The 13,695-nt window shown below is 34.9% G+C and overlaps 3 protein-coding genes across 5 annotated transcripts; 1 reads left to right on the forward strand and 2 right to left on the reverse strand.

Annotated features, from left to right (window-relative positions):
• Positions 1 to 177: 177 nt before the first annotated feature.
• Positions 178 to 4,394, reverse strand: LOC132191445 (uncharacterized). 3 transcript variants are annotated; one of them, XM_059606461.1, is made up of 7 exons: positions 4,308 to 4,394; positions 3,373 to 3,522; positions 3,005 to 3,087; positions 2,293 to 2,460; positions 1,353 to 1,463; positions 742 to 808; positions 178 to 661 (listed from the first exon to the last, which is right to left on the reverse strand). In XM_059606461.1, exons 2-7 carry the CDS (start codon positions 3,491 to 3,493, stop codon positions 402 to 404), a joined length of 810 nt encoding a protein of 269 aa, XP_059462444.1. In that variant the 5' UTR covers positions 3,494 to 3,522; positions 4,308 to 4,394; the 3' UTR covers positions 178 to 401. The 3 variants fall into 3 exon arrangements, with proteins under 3 accessions (XP_059462444.1, XP_059462442.1, XP_059462443.1); XM_059606459.1 differs by having other exon boundaries at positions 3,373 to 3,525; XM_059606460.1 differs by having other exon boundaries at positions 3,373 to 3,548.
• Positions 4,395 to 4,646: 252 nt separating this feature from the next.
• LOC132191446 (uncharacterized) lies at positions 4,647 to 5,521 on the forward strand. Its single transcript, XM_059606462.2, has one exon. The coding sequence runs from the start codon at positions 4,715 to 4,717 to the stop codon at positions 5,342 to 5,344; it is 630 nt and encodes a 209-aa protein (XP_059462445.2). The 5' UTR covers positions 4,647 to 4,714; the 3' UTR covers positions 5,345 to 5,521.
• Positions 5,522 to 5,745: 224 nt separating this feature from the next.
• Positions 5,746 to 8,025, reverse strand: LOC132191447 (L10-interacting MYB domain-containing protein-like). Its single transcript, XM_059606463.2, has 5 exons — positions 7,950 to 8,025; positions 7,464 to 7,804; positions 7,258 to 7,390; positions 6,790 to 7,127; positions 5,746 to 6,464 (listed from the first exon to the last, which is right to left on the reverse strand). Exons 2-5 carry the CDS (start codon positions 7,794 to 7,796, stop codon positions 5,817 to 5,819), a joined length of 1,452 nt encoding a protein of 483 aa, XP_059462446.2. The 5' UTR covers positions 7,797 to 7,804; positions 7,950 to 8,025; the 3' UTR covers positions 5,746 to 5,816.
• Positions 8,026 to 13,695: the final 5,670 nt, after the last annotated feature.

Below are 13,695 nucleotides of genomic sequence, written 5' to 3' on the forward strand. Positions count from 1 at the left end.
ACCACCCCAAAGGCCCAACGGTTGGCGGCCAAACCCTAAAAAAAAAAAAAAAATTGAGGGTTTGGCCAACTCATGTTGGGTGACAATAAAAATCAACCTTTAGATTAAGGGATTATAAAACAAAAAATCTAATTATTAAATAGGATAAAAAGAAAAAGGTAGTAAAAGACTAAGAAGTAATCCAATTTAAAATTTTATTATCGGAAAAAGACAATTCAAATAAAAATGTTTGAAAGTGCTATGGGGAAATTCAAAAAAAGGTTGCCCCAACATTTCTACAAGAAAAATTATAGTGAAATTTAAGACATGGGAAGAGATCTCTCGACGCTTCTACAGAACATTCTATTACATTTTGTGAGGCATGGAAAGAGAAGCTGGCTTGTGCAGCCATACTAGTTGGTTCAGGACTGAAGGCCATAGCCCTTGCGATTCCAGACCGGAGTCGTCTCGATAAGCTTATGAGGTACAAGCCGCCTCTCTCGCTTGGAGAGCTTGCGGAAATTATGGACTCTAAGTCTGGCTATCTCCGCCTCCTCTTCCGCGGTCATCTCCCTTACTACAACCGTTAGTCGGCACTCCGGTCTCATTTTGACTCCGCATCTTCCTTTAGAATGGTAGGAAACTCTCTTTTTGTAGAGCCCTTTTCCAAGAAATGCCTCGGCTGTATGGAAAGAGAGAATGCAGGGATAAGCAGGATTACAATAAGAGGAAGAATGCAGCAACTTCACTTTCATCATTTACCAACAAGGAGACGATCTGGATCCAACCCATGGTTATGTGTTGCATTTGCTCGAGCTGAGTGAATAACCTGCAGAGAACACACTCTTATTACATAATGTAAATCTGCAAGTTCAAAGAGAGAAAAAAAAAAATAAGAAACCTCCTTTCATGGTTTTGTGAACACGTCTTGAACATGAGCCAGCATTAAGGCACAAACTAAAAAGATTAAAGTAATTTCCAGATCCAATTGCAAAACCATGTATGTGATGATAAACGACTATTTGCATGAGATCATATAGACCAAATTTGAAGAAAAATTCACACTGGATCTGTTCCCAGAAAGTGCATGGCACATCAGCTTCCTCTTAAATATGAAAAAAAAAAAAAAAAAAAAAAAAAAAAAAAAAAGAAAAGAAAAAAAGACTAGTTCAGTCTAGAAGTCTAGAAGGCTGTTTAGAACCAGATCACCGAGATATATATACACACTCCAGTTTCTTTGCCATATTACAGTGCAAGCTCTCAAACATTTAAACATCACCCCTCCCCCCCCACAAAAAAAGAGAGTATTTATGATCAAAGCTACCATGATCCTTCCTAATTGGTATTACTGACATGTAGAGTGCTTGTATTACCTGATATACAGTTTTTGCAGCTCGCTTTACTGTCACTTGCAACTGCAACAATGCATCTTCAACTCGCATCCCACGAACTAATGCAGCAACCAAGTTAACCTTCTTTGGACTCTGAAAGCAGCATTTAATCAGGGGGACAAGCAACGCATGGATGGTGGTTTGTAATATTAAATATACAACTTATACAGATGCCCTTCAGGTGCAACAGAATATAGCATTATATACACATATGCATATATTTATACACACAATGTTTTTCAAGCAATTAAAGTTTGTTTATTGATCCAAATATAAAATTTCAAATTCTAGGAAAGTTAGCAGCTGACTATAATGAAATTATGGTATGCTTCGCTTCCACTTCAATAAATTTGTCCATCCACAGAGGTTGTTTAAAATGGATGTCTTTTGTCCTGTGGATACTTAGAATAACAGAAGTACAAAAAGAAAAAAAGACGAAAATAATAATGATAAGAAGGTCCAGAGTATCAATATGAGAATATCTCGTGTTGTTCCCCTGGACCTTGGAAAGGTGGTAACAGGGTTAAGTGGAGTCGGACTAGATCTTATGATCAAATCTTAGCAAGCTTATTTAAACCCCTTTTCATTATAATAGATTGGGAGATGTTTAGGCACCTTATGGTAACTGAATCATACAATTGAGCTTTAACAGCATTTGACCTCTCAAACTGGTAGTGTTACATACAGATTACTGTATTCCTTTTTTTTTTCTTCTATAAGTAATTCTTACAGATTACAAACAGAAATACCAGCCTCTAAAAGCGACATTGAGTCCTTTAACATATTAAAAAAGCATGTGACAAACACATGCTATTAAAAACACATGTGCGTCTCACATGCTAAGTACATATGTTCCTTTTAGAAGTTGGTTCCTAGGAAATTCCCTACACACGTGCATCTCACATGCTAAGGCATCTCATACCTGCTTAATGCCCTTTAATACAGCTTGAACTTTTGAAGGCTTAGAGACTGCTTTCTGGTTCTGATCTTCACTTTTTCCGCTATTTAATGCTAATACAGGAGTCAACGGAGATGGGACAGCTGCTTCTTCAGGAGACCCTGCTAGTAACTTCCTTGAACTGGAAATTCCCTGGATCAGTAAAAGATTATCAAAACAAAATATCATGACAGTAAACAATGTCTAGAAATGCACATTTTGATGATTATAACTACTTTAACTTATATATGTAAATTGAAGGATAAAAATCAAGCTTCAAAACACACACACTGTATGAGCATGATTTAAAGGTTGAGTTTCATCCTCCAATTGAGATGAACGCTTCCAAGATATGTACTTACACCATCCCTCCTTTTTTACAATCATTCATTATACTTGCACTTCATCATATTAAAAAAATCAATACATTTAAAAGATGTTTAGTCCACGTCTGCTGCATCTATAATGTGATGAAATTTTATTTGAATTCTGGACACCAAAGAAGGTTTACAATATATTTCCATTTCTGTTGGAAAATGTCATGTTTAAAATGCTGCACAAAATCTCTGCTAAAGTATCATAGCTACATAGGATAAAAACCAAGAAAAACGTAACTAAACTAGAGGACAGGTGAGGAACTAATATCAGTACATTTTTTTTCAATATATATATATGACAAAGGATAAGTTAGCAGTACCATATGTTGAATATATTGATAAAAAGGCCTCAAGATGTTTGCAGGAGGCGGTCTCCATAGTCTCTGCAGATAAGGTAACTCACCTGCAAAAGCAGCAAGTGTTATTCGTTACTATTAGACACAAAAACACTGAAAGGCATTGAATTTATTTATTTATTTTTTATTTTTTATAAATAAAGGCATTGAAATAAATATTATCTTTAAGATGACAACAACAATGGCATTTCAAACATAGAACTTGGTTTTGAATGACAGAACCAACAAGGAAAACAAAAATGCTATCTAAACATTTTCCACTTCTAAAATCGGTTACTTAATAAAATTTCGTATATGGCAAAATGTTTCCACCAAGAAAATTGGAGACTGACATGGAGAAATAGAGGATTCCAAGCGATACGAAGAAAAGTTGGCAGATACGTTGTAACTATGTTCCACCCTTTTCCCAACACGACGAAGCACAAATTGAACGTGTCTCTGCCAGCCCACCATGACCTCAAAAGCCAACTCTACCAACAAATCTTCTGCCAGGAAAACATCAAATTATCTACAAGTAAGCACAATTAGACAGTAAAATCCATAAAACAACAATGCACAAAACAATAGACGTGTATTAGTGGGGTAAGGTAAAACTCAACAGTCTCTCATTCAAGACCCAAAGGCCATCTACATCTATCACCCAGTTGATAAACTTAACACTCCTTAATTTGTTTTAGTCCCATTTTCATTCCTCAAACACGTTTATCTAAAAATAATCAACATATAGCCAAAAACAAAAAATTATAAGTAATGCTCCGTTTGTTTCGGTGTGAAGCTTGAAACAGCTTTGATTGTCAAAACTTAATGGAGAAATATCAGATCTGGAAGAGAGAAGGAGGTGCGAGAGAGTGCCGAGAACTCCAATGGCGACAGGGAACGAGGCTGCGGAGGAAGTGAGACAGATTACGCTAGTGAGGAAAGTAGGCTGTTTCTTCGTATGTGTTTTCTGGGGTTTAGGGGCGAGGAACACTAGCGGAAAATGGTTCAGGGTTTAACCAACATTTTCCGCCGATTGGGGAAAACTTTTTCTGAAAAAGGTTTTACACCCAAACAAACGGGGCCTAAAGTTAAGTAAATTCTATAACTATTAGAGGAAAGAAAATCAAATTCCTTCTAACACTTAAACCCTTTAGGGTTTTTGAACTGAGTTTTGTTCTTCCATTTGCAAAATCTTGCACTTCCCACACATGTTTCTAGGTTATTTTCCTCGAACTTTTCCTGGAGTTTCGCGGAAACCAAACAGAGAGTAAGCGCGTGAGAGTTTTACCTGAACGGGTGCAGTTCCTGCAAGCTGAGTAGAGCAGCGAGTCGGCTTCCGGGAGAGAGATGGAGTCCCAAGCTTTTCACAAAATGAAAAAAGCCTAAGATCCTAAATCGAAGCATACGGGTTTGAACCGACCCGGAAACCCAAGTAAAAAAAAAATTTTGGGTTTTTCATGGGCTTGTAAGTTTCTAAAAACAATCGGCCCAACGAAGACCATAAAACTTGACTTGCAAGGCACCGCCATAAATCTTATTTGGGAAACCAAAACCCCTAAGAGGCAACGGTTATATATATATATATACGTCTCCTTGTTTCCAACTACATTACAGTCGCCAGAGAAAATCTGAAGCGTAGTTTTCGCTCTCTTCTCTTTCTGGTTCTTGAATCAGTTTCTATAAAAGTCGAGAGATATGGCGAGGCCACAAGGTACGGGGCGCAGGAAGATCGACATCAAGAAAATAGAGAAGAAGCAGAGTCGGTTGGTGACCTTCTCGAAGCGCCGGAACGGATTATTCAGCAAGGCTGCCCAACTTTGCTCGTCCTCCGGTGCCAACATCGCCATCGTCGTATTCTCTCCGCACGACAGGCCCTACGCGTTCGGCCACCCATCCACGGACGCGGTGATTGAGCGCTTCCTTGGCATCGAAGAAAGATTGAAAGATGTGGAAGAGGGAGAGGGAAAGAAAGGGTTTCAGTTGGACACGGAGGTAGAGAAGATGGGTTTGGATGATGAGGAGGTTGAGCAGAGCGAGGCGATCTTGAAACGGACGAAGAACAGAGGGTTTCAGTTGGACATGGCGGTAGAGAAGATGGGCTTGGATGAGCTCGAGCAGAGCGAGGCGATCTTGAAACAGACGAAGAACAAAGGGTTTTCGTTGGACATTGCGGTGGAGAAGATGGGTTTGGATGAGCTTGAGCAGAGCGAGGCGCTGTTGAATCGGATAAGGAACAGAGTGGCCGTGCTGGTAGACGAGATGGGGATGCGGAGGGTAGCCACCAGAGAGTTTTTCCCTCTCAATCCCGTGACTGTGGTTACTTGATGAAGGGGGTATTGAAATGTTTAGTTTGGTAGTATTTTAGGGTTTTGCCTTTGTGGATTATTTATTTTTTGTTTATTCGAGTGAAGTGCTACAGTTTGTAATTTATTTTTAATTAAAGAATGAGAATTGAACTACTCTTGCTCTTATATAGTTATATTTACTAAATTTTGTTGCGTATCTCGTTCATGAAAAGTGCGTTTTACACTTAAAAAGTCTGTTTAAAGAAAAAAATACCTGTTTAATAAAAAAAAAAATTAAAAGCGCTTTTAAGAGTCCAAAAAGCCTAAAAGTGATCAAAACACACTTTTTCCAATCCAGCCTCCCATTTTTTATTTCTTTTTGTAATTTATATCCAAGATTGATTAACATCTCATGAACAGAGATTAGCATGACCCAGATAATGTTGAATGTGAATTGGCATTATGATATATAGTGATGGGGAGGAGGAAAGAAGGAAAAAACCAAAAAATAATCACTGTTGACGGAGCTTCCTCATTAACCACTTCTTTCGTAGAGAGGCATCCAATGCTAAAAACATCCTGCCTTTTTTCTCATCCTCCAAGAAGTCACAGGCATCCAGCAATAGATTGTCATCCATGTCCGGCATAGCCTGGAGCACATCAACCACGCCCTCCATCAAAATAGAGCTCTCTTTCTTTGTTTTCCTTGTTAATGATGTAACCACAGCTGCCATCTCCCTTAGAGCATCAGCCATACCATCATGAATTCTTTTTGCTCTTTTTGACTGTTGAAAGGTTTGTTTACACATCTCAGGTTGAAGCCTTTTCTGTTGTTCACTTGCAATATTCTTATCACCATCTGAAATTGAATGATGCTTCTTCTTGTCACCACCTGAATTTTTTCTGGATTTGTGGTTCTTCTTCTTATCACCACATGAATGCAATGCTTCTTTACCTGCATTATCTGCTGCTAAATCTGTATCACTGATAATCAAAGCTTTTCCATTCATATTCTTCTTCCCATGGGTTTCCTCCTGAAGATGTGACTTGCAATATGGTGTATTATTTTTCATGGTGGTGGCTTCATCGCCGCATATGATGCGCATATCAGAATAATATGGCATTACTTTATTTCTGTACATCCGAAAGTTGTGATGAGCCTGTATTTACAAGAAGTAAGCTAGTTGACACAGAATCTGTTGAAAAACTTGGGACTCATTTGGCTAACACTTTTAGGACAGGATTTTGCTTTTCAGCAAAGCAAAAAACATTAACAAATAACTCAACACATAAAACATTCAAAACTACTGTCACCTTCGTGTTACATTACAACCAAAAAGCAAAAAACATCTAAAAAGTTTTACACTTTTACCAGACAAACCCGGATTGAGATCCCAGCAATTTTGCTGCCAAGATTGCTAGCAAAATTGTTGAGGATTCAAACCCAACAAACCCTAGATCATGAGGGGGAAAAAAACTTTGTACCTTGATATACTTATTCCAGAGCAACTCATCAGCTACCACTTTTTGTTGTGTTTCATCCCAACAAAACCCGTTTTGAGTGAGCAGAATCTTTATGCTACTGTGATGCCTCCTCAAGATATTATACCGATTTTTCAACACCACCCCACCACAGTGGAAGCCAAATTTAGTATTAAATGATGTGACCATGCCTGCCCAAGCTTTCTTCTTAAAAGTGTGGCCAATTTTATTCCCTTTATGCACCTGGTCCAGCATTAGTTCAACAAAGAATTGGTCCATGGTCTGCGACCAGTCAATTTTTGAATGATCATCACTAGGTGGAGTTTTAACATTTGTTGTTTCTGCTACAAAGTTTTGAGAAAAAGTAATTAGAAATTAAATTGCTTGCTGTTTGTGGATATAAATTAAGTAGGAACAAGTACTAATAAAAATCACCAAACTTCAAATTGATGAATACTCTGCATTTCATACCTTCATTGTCAAAGTCTATGTCGAAACATGAAAGACTGTATCTTCCATCGGCAACTGCATGCCCACATATTATGCACAGCTCATTATAGTGTGGCACAACCCTTGCTCTGTATGATAGCATATCAGGGTGGGCCTGCAGGTTAAAAGTAACCAACTGCAACTCAAATTTTTTATGCAGTTTTGAAAGATTTAGATATAACTTTTACCTTGACGAACTCATCCCATACGTTCTCATCAGCTGTTACCATATGTCGGGTTTCATCCCAGTTAAACCCACTTTGATCAACAAGAGTTTTTATCTCATTGTATTGCTTCCTAAATCGTTTGTATCGGTTTTTCAGAACATCTGTACCATACTTAAATCCAAGATGTGTATTAAACTGTGCAATCATCTCCGCCCATGCTTGTTTGATAAATATATGGCCAGTTTTATTCCCTCTGTGTACTTGGTCTAGCAAAAGGCCAATGAAATGCTTGTCTTGGGATGGAGTCCAGTTAGCCCTCAAGCTATCATTGCTGATGGAGGAATTATCATCCATTTCCTCACCTGCAATTTAAAGAGCAGCTGGAATAATGAATGAAGCACATGCTTGCAAAATGTCATATGCTTAGAGATGTCCAATAGTGTCATTGTAACACGAGTTTAGCACCCAATTGATAGTGTGAGATATATTATGACATACTCTACATACCTCCTTCCCATGCACATTAGTTTCTGCAACTACTAACATCAATGGCCCAGCCAATACAACCACGCATACCCCTGACATCAACACTGACTCTCCATTAACACCACCATACCCGTCGCCATTGCCAATGCATCACCACCACTACTGGTATCATTACCTGGTCCACACCAGTACATAAAAATTTTGAATCATGATTTATTGCAATAGGCAGAAGTGCCAATCTTCTATTGCTCATCGAAAATAATTCTTAATTTTCAATTTATGATGCCTAATATGTTTTAGTAAATTTCATTAAAAGCACAAAGGCGCAACCCCGATACATAGAAAGTATACACCTATACAAATTCCTAATATGTTATTTTAATATAATATAATACTGGATATCAGAAAAAGTTAGCTCCCTGGCTAACACAAAGCTTACTAGTTACTAGTGCATCTTATCCACTAGGGGGAGTAGTTAGCAGGCCCTTAATGCATGAGGGGGAGTAGTTAGTAGTTGGTAACCCAAAATGGAGTTAACTGCATGAGATAAGGCCAAAAAGTAGCGACTAAGTCAAAAGCAAAAAAACCAGCTCACCTAATATGAGAACATTTTTTAATGTTCTTGGACCAGTATGAGATTTTAGAAAGAGGAATAATAATACAGGGGAAGTATACAAGAAAGGACATTGACTCATGCATCTATATAGGACACAGATTTTACCCTACCTAATCAATTTTAAATTTTACAGGTAGATTCCTTTATTGTTCCTGATACTACTGCAGACAAAATCTAAAAGTATACACTATATCTCTTGTGTTTTCATTGTAAAATCTTTCATATTTTCCTAAGCAACATTTGCCTTATCGCCAATCCATATATAATTTAGTACTGCTGTCCGTAAAACAAGATGTTTATGGTACCCTCTTGCATAGTGCAAAAGTATCACTTTCACTCATTGTTCAAGAAATTTCTTTGGAAAAGATTGGATAATGTTTCAATGTTTTGAGTTGCTTTCCTGTTCATGCTGATGTTTCTACATGATCGGCAACATTAGCCAACCCATGTTTCAAGGAACAATTTAAGCTATTACAATTTTGTCTTGGGAAAATGCTAAACATCCCAAATTTTCTTCCCAAAAGTTGGTTCCCAAATGATGTGTCACCATCCCATGAGTTAGTAACACACTTTCCAAAATAATAAATTTCATGAGATGGTGACACATCATTTAGGAAACAACTTTTAAGAAGAAATTTAGGATGTGTAGCTCTCCTCTTTATCTTATTCATGAAAGTGTGCAATCTGTCTAAGTCTGTGACCATTGATTAGAGAGCAAATAACCCAGTTGAGAAAATGAGAACGATAGTGAAAAATTAGTGAACTACACTTTGCAATGTCCCCCAAACCAAAAATAAATAAAAAAAAATTGCAATCGACCCCAAAAACTATTAGCCCTTTGACTTCACCACTTGCCGATAGGTTTTGGTCTGTAAAAGGTCTATTTTATACAAGTAATGATGCTAAACGTCACCCCATGTCCCCCTTGTGTCACCTCAAATTTGACGTAACTTTTAAAATTACCATTAGATCAAAATTTAATAGTGAGTTATCACAAATTCAATAATATTTGTAAAAGTCACGTCAATTTTGGAATTACATGAGTTTACCTTTAGCATTACTCATTTTATACTCCATGTTAGATGTGTGAAAATACCAAAATGTCCTTAAATTAAATAAAATTAATATATATATATATATATATATATATATATAGAAGATTTTTACTTTTATATTTGATGCTTGGTTTCCGGGAAAAGGAGAAACTTTTGTCATTTACATTAAGGGCATGTTTGAAATTGCGTTTTTTAGCAAAAACTTCATTTTTAAGCTTAATTTTTGCCATTCACATTAAGCTTCATTTTTTGCCAAAAAGCTTTTAAGCTTAAGAACTCTATTTTTCAAACACAATCCCAAATATGTTCTAAGAGAACTATAGTTTCCGTTATATTCCCTCAATTTCTCAGCAGCCAAACAGGCCACGACGAAAAGGAATTAAGAAATAGTTCACAGTCTAGCCAATCACTTCATCAAAATATGGATTCTCAGTAAATTTACAAGTTGGTCCTCGATTGAAAATATGATTAAACACTTATGCTCGTGTTTGGATGCCCAGAAAACATAATGAGGAAAAGCAACGAATTCCTAACCAACCAAGAACCATAAGCAAGTGAATGAAAAATAAATAAATAAATACAACAATGAAATTTTGAAACCTAAAAAATTAAACAAGAAGAATATCAGGTACCTCTTTGCACAGCTTCGGATCAGTGAAGCTCTGGGTGGCAAAATGGGGAATAGGGTTGTCCGAGAAAGGTCTTGCTTGGTTGGGATTGGTTTACCTGTAACCAAAATCCCACGTATTCGGTAAGTGCGGTTTCCATGGATCGACCCATTTGTCATCGATTGGATCCGTCGTCAAACTTGAAATACTGAAATTATTTTATTACATTGAAATTTATCAATATTTTGTCACATCGACAATTACTACGTACTTTTTCTGTCTCAGCATTTTCATTTGAGTATTTACCCATATTTTACAAGTGATTAATATTTATATGACAAAATATTAACCATTTAATTTAAAATTATCTCCCTTAATCTGTCTTTTCATTTATAATGTTTTTCAATCTTTTTAATTTGGTTGATATAGTTTCTGATCTAATATTATGTTCCAACGTCCTTCTTAAAAATCGAAAAAAGAACAAGAAAAAAAACAACCATAGTCGCGCCATGAGTCACAAGTTTTTATTATTATCATTATTATTATTTTTTTTTAAGGTATTTTTGTCTTTTTTTTTTTTTCTTTTTCTTTTTTTTTAAGGGTAAAAGCGAGACATTGCGACTCCAAATTACAACAAAGATAATAAATTAAAAGTGGGTAATGAGTTTTCAAGATGTAGCTCAATCGGCTGGGACCACACTTAATGAAGTGGAGGTCACTAGTTCAAATCTCCCTCCCTCCTCTTGTGCGGACATGTCAAAAAAAAAGGTGGGTAATAGTATTTTCTTCTTCGTTATGATTTACACTTTTTTTTTTAGTAACTTTATTTTAACGACAGTACCTAAAAAAAACCAAAATATCAATAATTTTTGTTTTTAAATTTAAAATTAAGGATAAATTTAAAATTCTATAAAAAATTCAAGGGTATAAACGTCATTGTCTCATTTTTAACGTTTAAAATATGATGGAGGGGTTCAATTCAAATTGACTTTAATTGAAAGTTCAAGAGTTCAAATTTAAAAGTTTTAAAGTTTGGAATGCTTGTCAAATCGCATGGTAATTCAAGGGTTTAAAGTGAAGTTATATTTTTTTTATTTTTTATTTTTTATTTTTTATTTTTTTGCAAAACAATATTACCTTGTATATCATTAAAAATAGAGTTTAATAAAACCTCTAAGGAACAAGAGCAAGTTGCTCTAAAGAACCAATAAAAAAGATACAATCAAGACATTCCTCCCTCGATACTCTATCCACTAAGTTGAAGAGAGCATTCTTTGTTAAATTATGGACCGCGGGATTAACTTCTCTCTTAACATGGCTCGCTATCCGACTCCTTCTTGTGTTTTATTATTTTAAGTAGATATGATTTACACTCATTTCCACGGATTGACAATCTGTGAGTATTTATGCGAGTATTTATGTGAGTATTTAAGTAAATTCAGAGTCGTACTCTGGAGTCTACTTTTCTTTCAATTTGAGGTTGAACACTCATTAAGACATAGCCCGCACGGCAAGCAAAGAAGCATTCAATTAGGGCATGTTTAAAATTGTGATTGAGAATTTAAAAAATATTTTTAATATTTAAAAAGCTACAAAATACGACAGTAAAAATTTTCATAAGTTTTTTTTTTTTTTTTTTTTTAAATCATCAAAATGCATTTTTGACAAAATATTAAAAATAAAGTTTTTGCAAAAAAAAAAAAAAAAAAAAACACCTTTTAACTTAAAAACTTTATTTTTCAAATACAATTTCAAACATGCTCTTATTATTTTTCATACATTAGAGTTATCAATTGATAACAGTTGATAACTCTCTCCATATTATCAAGAATTCAAACACACATTTAAGTGAAGATAAGGATAGCATTAGCATTAATTGTGATAAATTGATAACTTTAGCGTTATATTGCCTTACCATCAATTATGGTTAAGACTTTGTATATATAGATAAAACTGTTATAAGAGATAACATAGAGATTACAAATATAAAATCAGATTACAAATATGAATTCAGATTACAAATGGTTAGTTGTGATAAACTATTTAATTAATTCAAAGAGACTTTAGTTTTAAAGAGACTTTAGTATTTAATTCAAAATTGTCTATAAAGGGTAGCTTAATCGACTGTGAACCACGTCGATTGAGCTAGTTTCCTCCTCCTCCTTCCATTTTGTGGACATGAAAATATATATATATATATATAATTCAAAGTTTTTTATCGACATAAATGCAAGAACTCCATAAAAATGATAGAAATTTTTTTCAAATTAGTTTGAAGGAAATATCTTTAAATCTATTTAAAATTGTGTCAAGTGTCTCTAAATATTTAAAACGCACATTAATTAAGTTGGTTAATATTTTTTTCAGAATAATTTAAAAGAAATTTCTGTCCTCATAAAAATATTATATGCAATTTTAATTAATAATATCATCTTTTTAATAAATAATCCTTATCTTCAAGCCGGGAAGGGGGGTGGCCGCCCTTTTATAGCTTGTCAATTCGATCTCCCCAACTGTATTTATTATGACTTCCCTTTATGGGTGTGAGGGTGTCGGTGAGTTTCAAATTTCAAGTCCTTTATTTATTAAACCAATTAATGAAGTGCAATCCTTTTTATTTACTAAACCAATTAATGCCTATTGTTCCTTCTATTTTGACAATTTATATATATATATATATATATATATATATATATATAATTTCTTTTGCTCGATTGGGTTTCTTTTTTATATGACTGCCTCTTTAGGTATCTATATATTTAAGAAAAAAAAAAAAGAAAGGAAAGAGAAGAAAGAGATGCCTCTTGTGATTAGGTTATCAACTTAATCAGTATTACCAAATTCTAGATATTATAATTTAATTTTTAATCATTATATGTCACTTGCAATTTGACTTTGTGCCAAGCACGTCGGTAGGGACAACTGTGAGGATCAAAGTCAATCTCATCCACTTCTTTAATTTCTTTATAATTTTTATTTAACAGTGAAATTAGGTTGGGACTCTATTTAAGTTTTTAACGGTGCTTTTACTAATTTTGACTTTTAGTTTAAGATATCAATTTTTAATTTAATAGATGTTTAGGTCAATTAATTCTAAATTCAAGATTTTTATGTCCGTCTTTTCGTATTAAACAAATAAGAAAAAGGTTAAAAAAAAAAAAATTACAATCGCCATTGAACCACCCCTCAGTGACTCGACTACCTCTGTTAAGTAGCCAAAAGCCATCAATTTGAAGAAAAAATATATATATATATATATATTAAAAAAGGGTTAATAACTATTTTGGTATTTGGATTTTAACGTTTTTATTTTTTTACCTTAGGTTTTAAAAAAAAGACAAATCTAATATTTCAGATTTTTTGAAAAAGACCTAATCACCACCTTTATCAATTTTCTTTCATCCCTTTGGCCTTAGGGGTGGTTCTGCCACCCCCAAAGGGGTCGCAGGGGGTGGCCAAAGCTACCCCCATGGCCTATGGGGGTGGCA

The sequence above is a fragment of the Corylus avellana genome, chromosome 10 (genome assembly GCF_965113065.1).
Source record: "Corylus avellana chromosome 10, dhCorAvel1.hap1.2, whole genome shotgun sequence".
In the NCBI taxonomy this organism is placed as follows: Eukaryota; Viridiplantae; Streptophyta; class Magnoliopsida; order Fagales; family Betulaceae; genus Corylus; species Corylus avellana.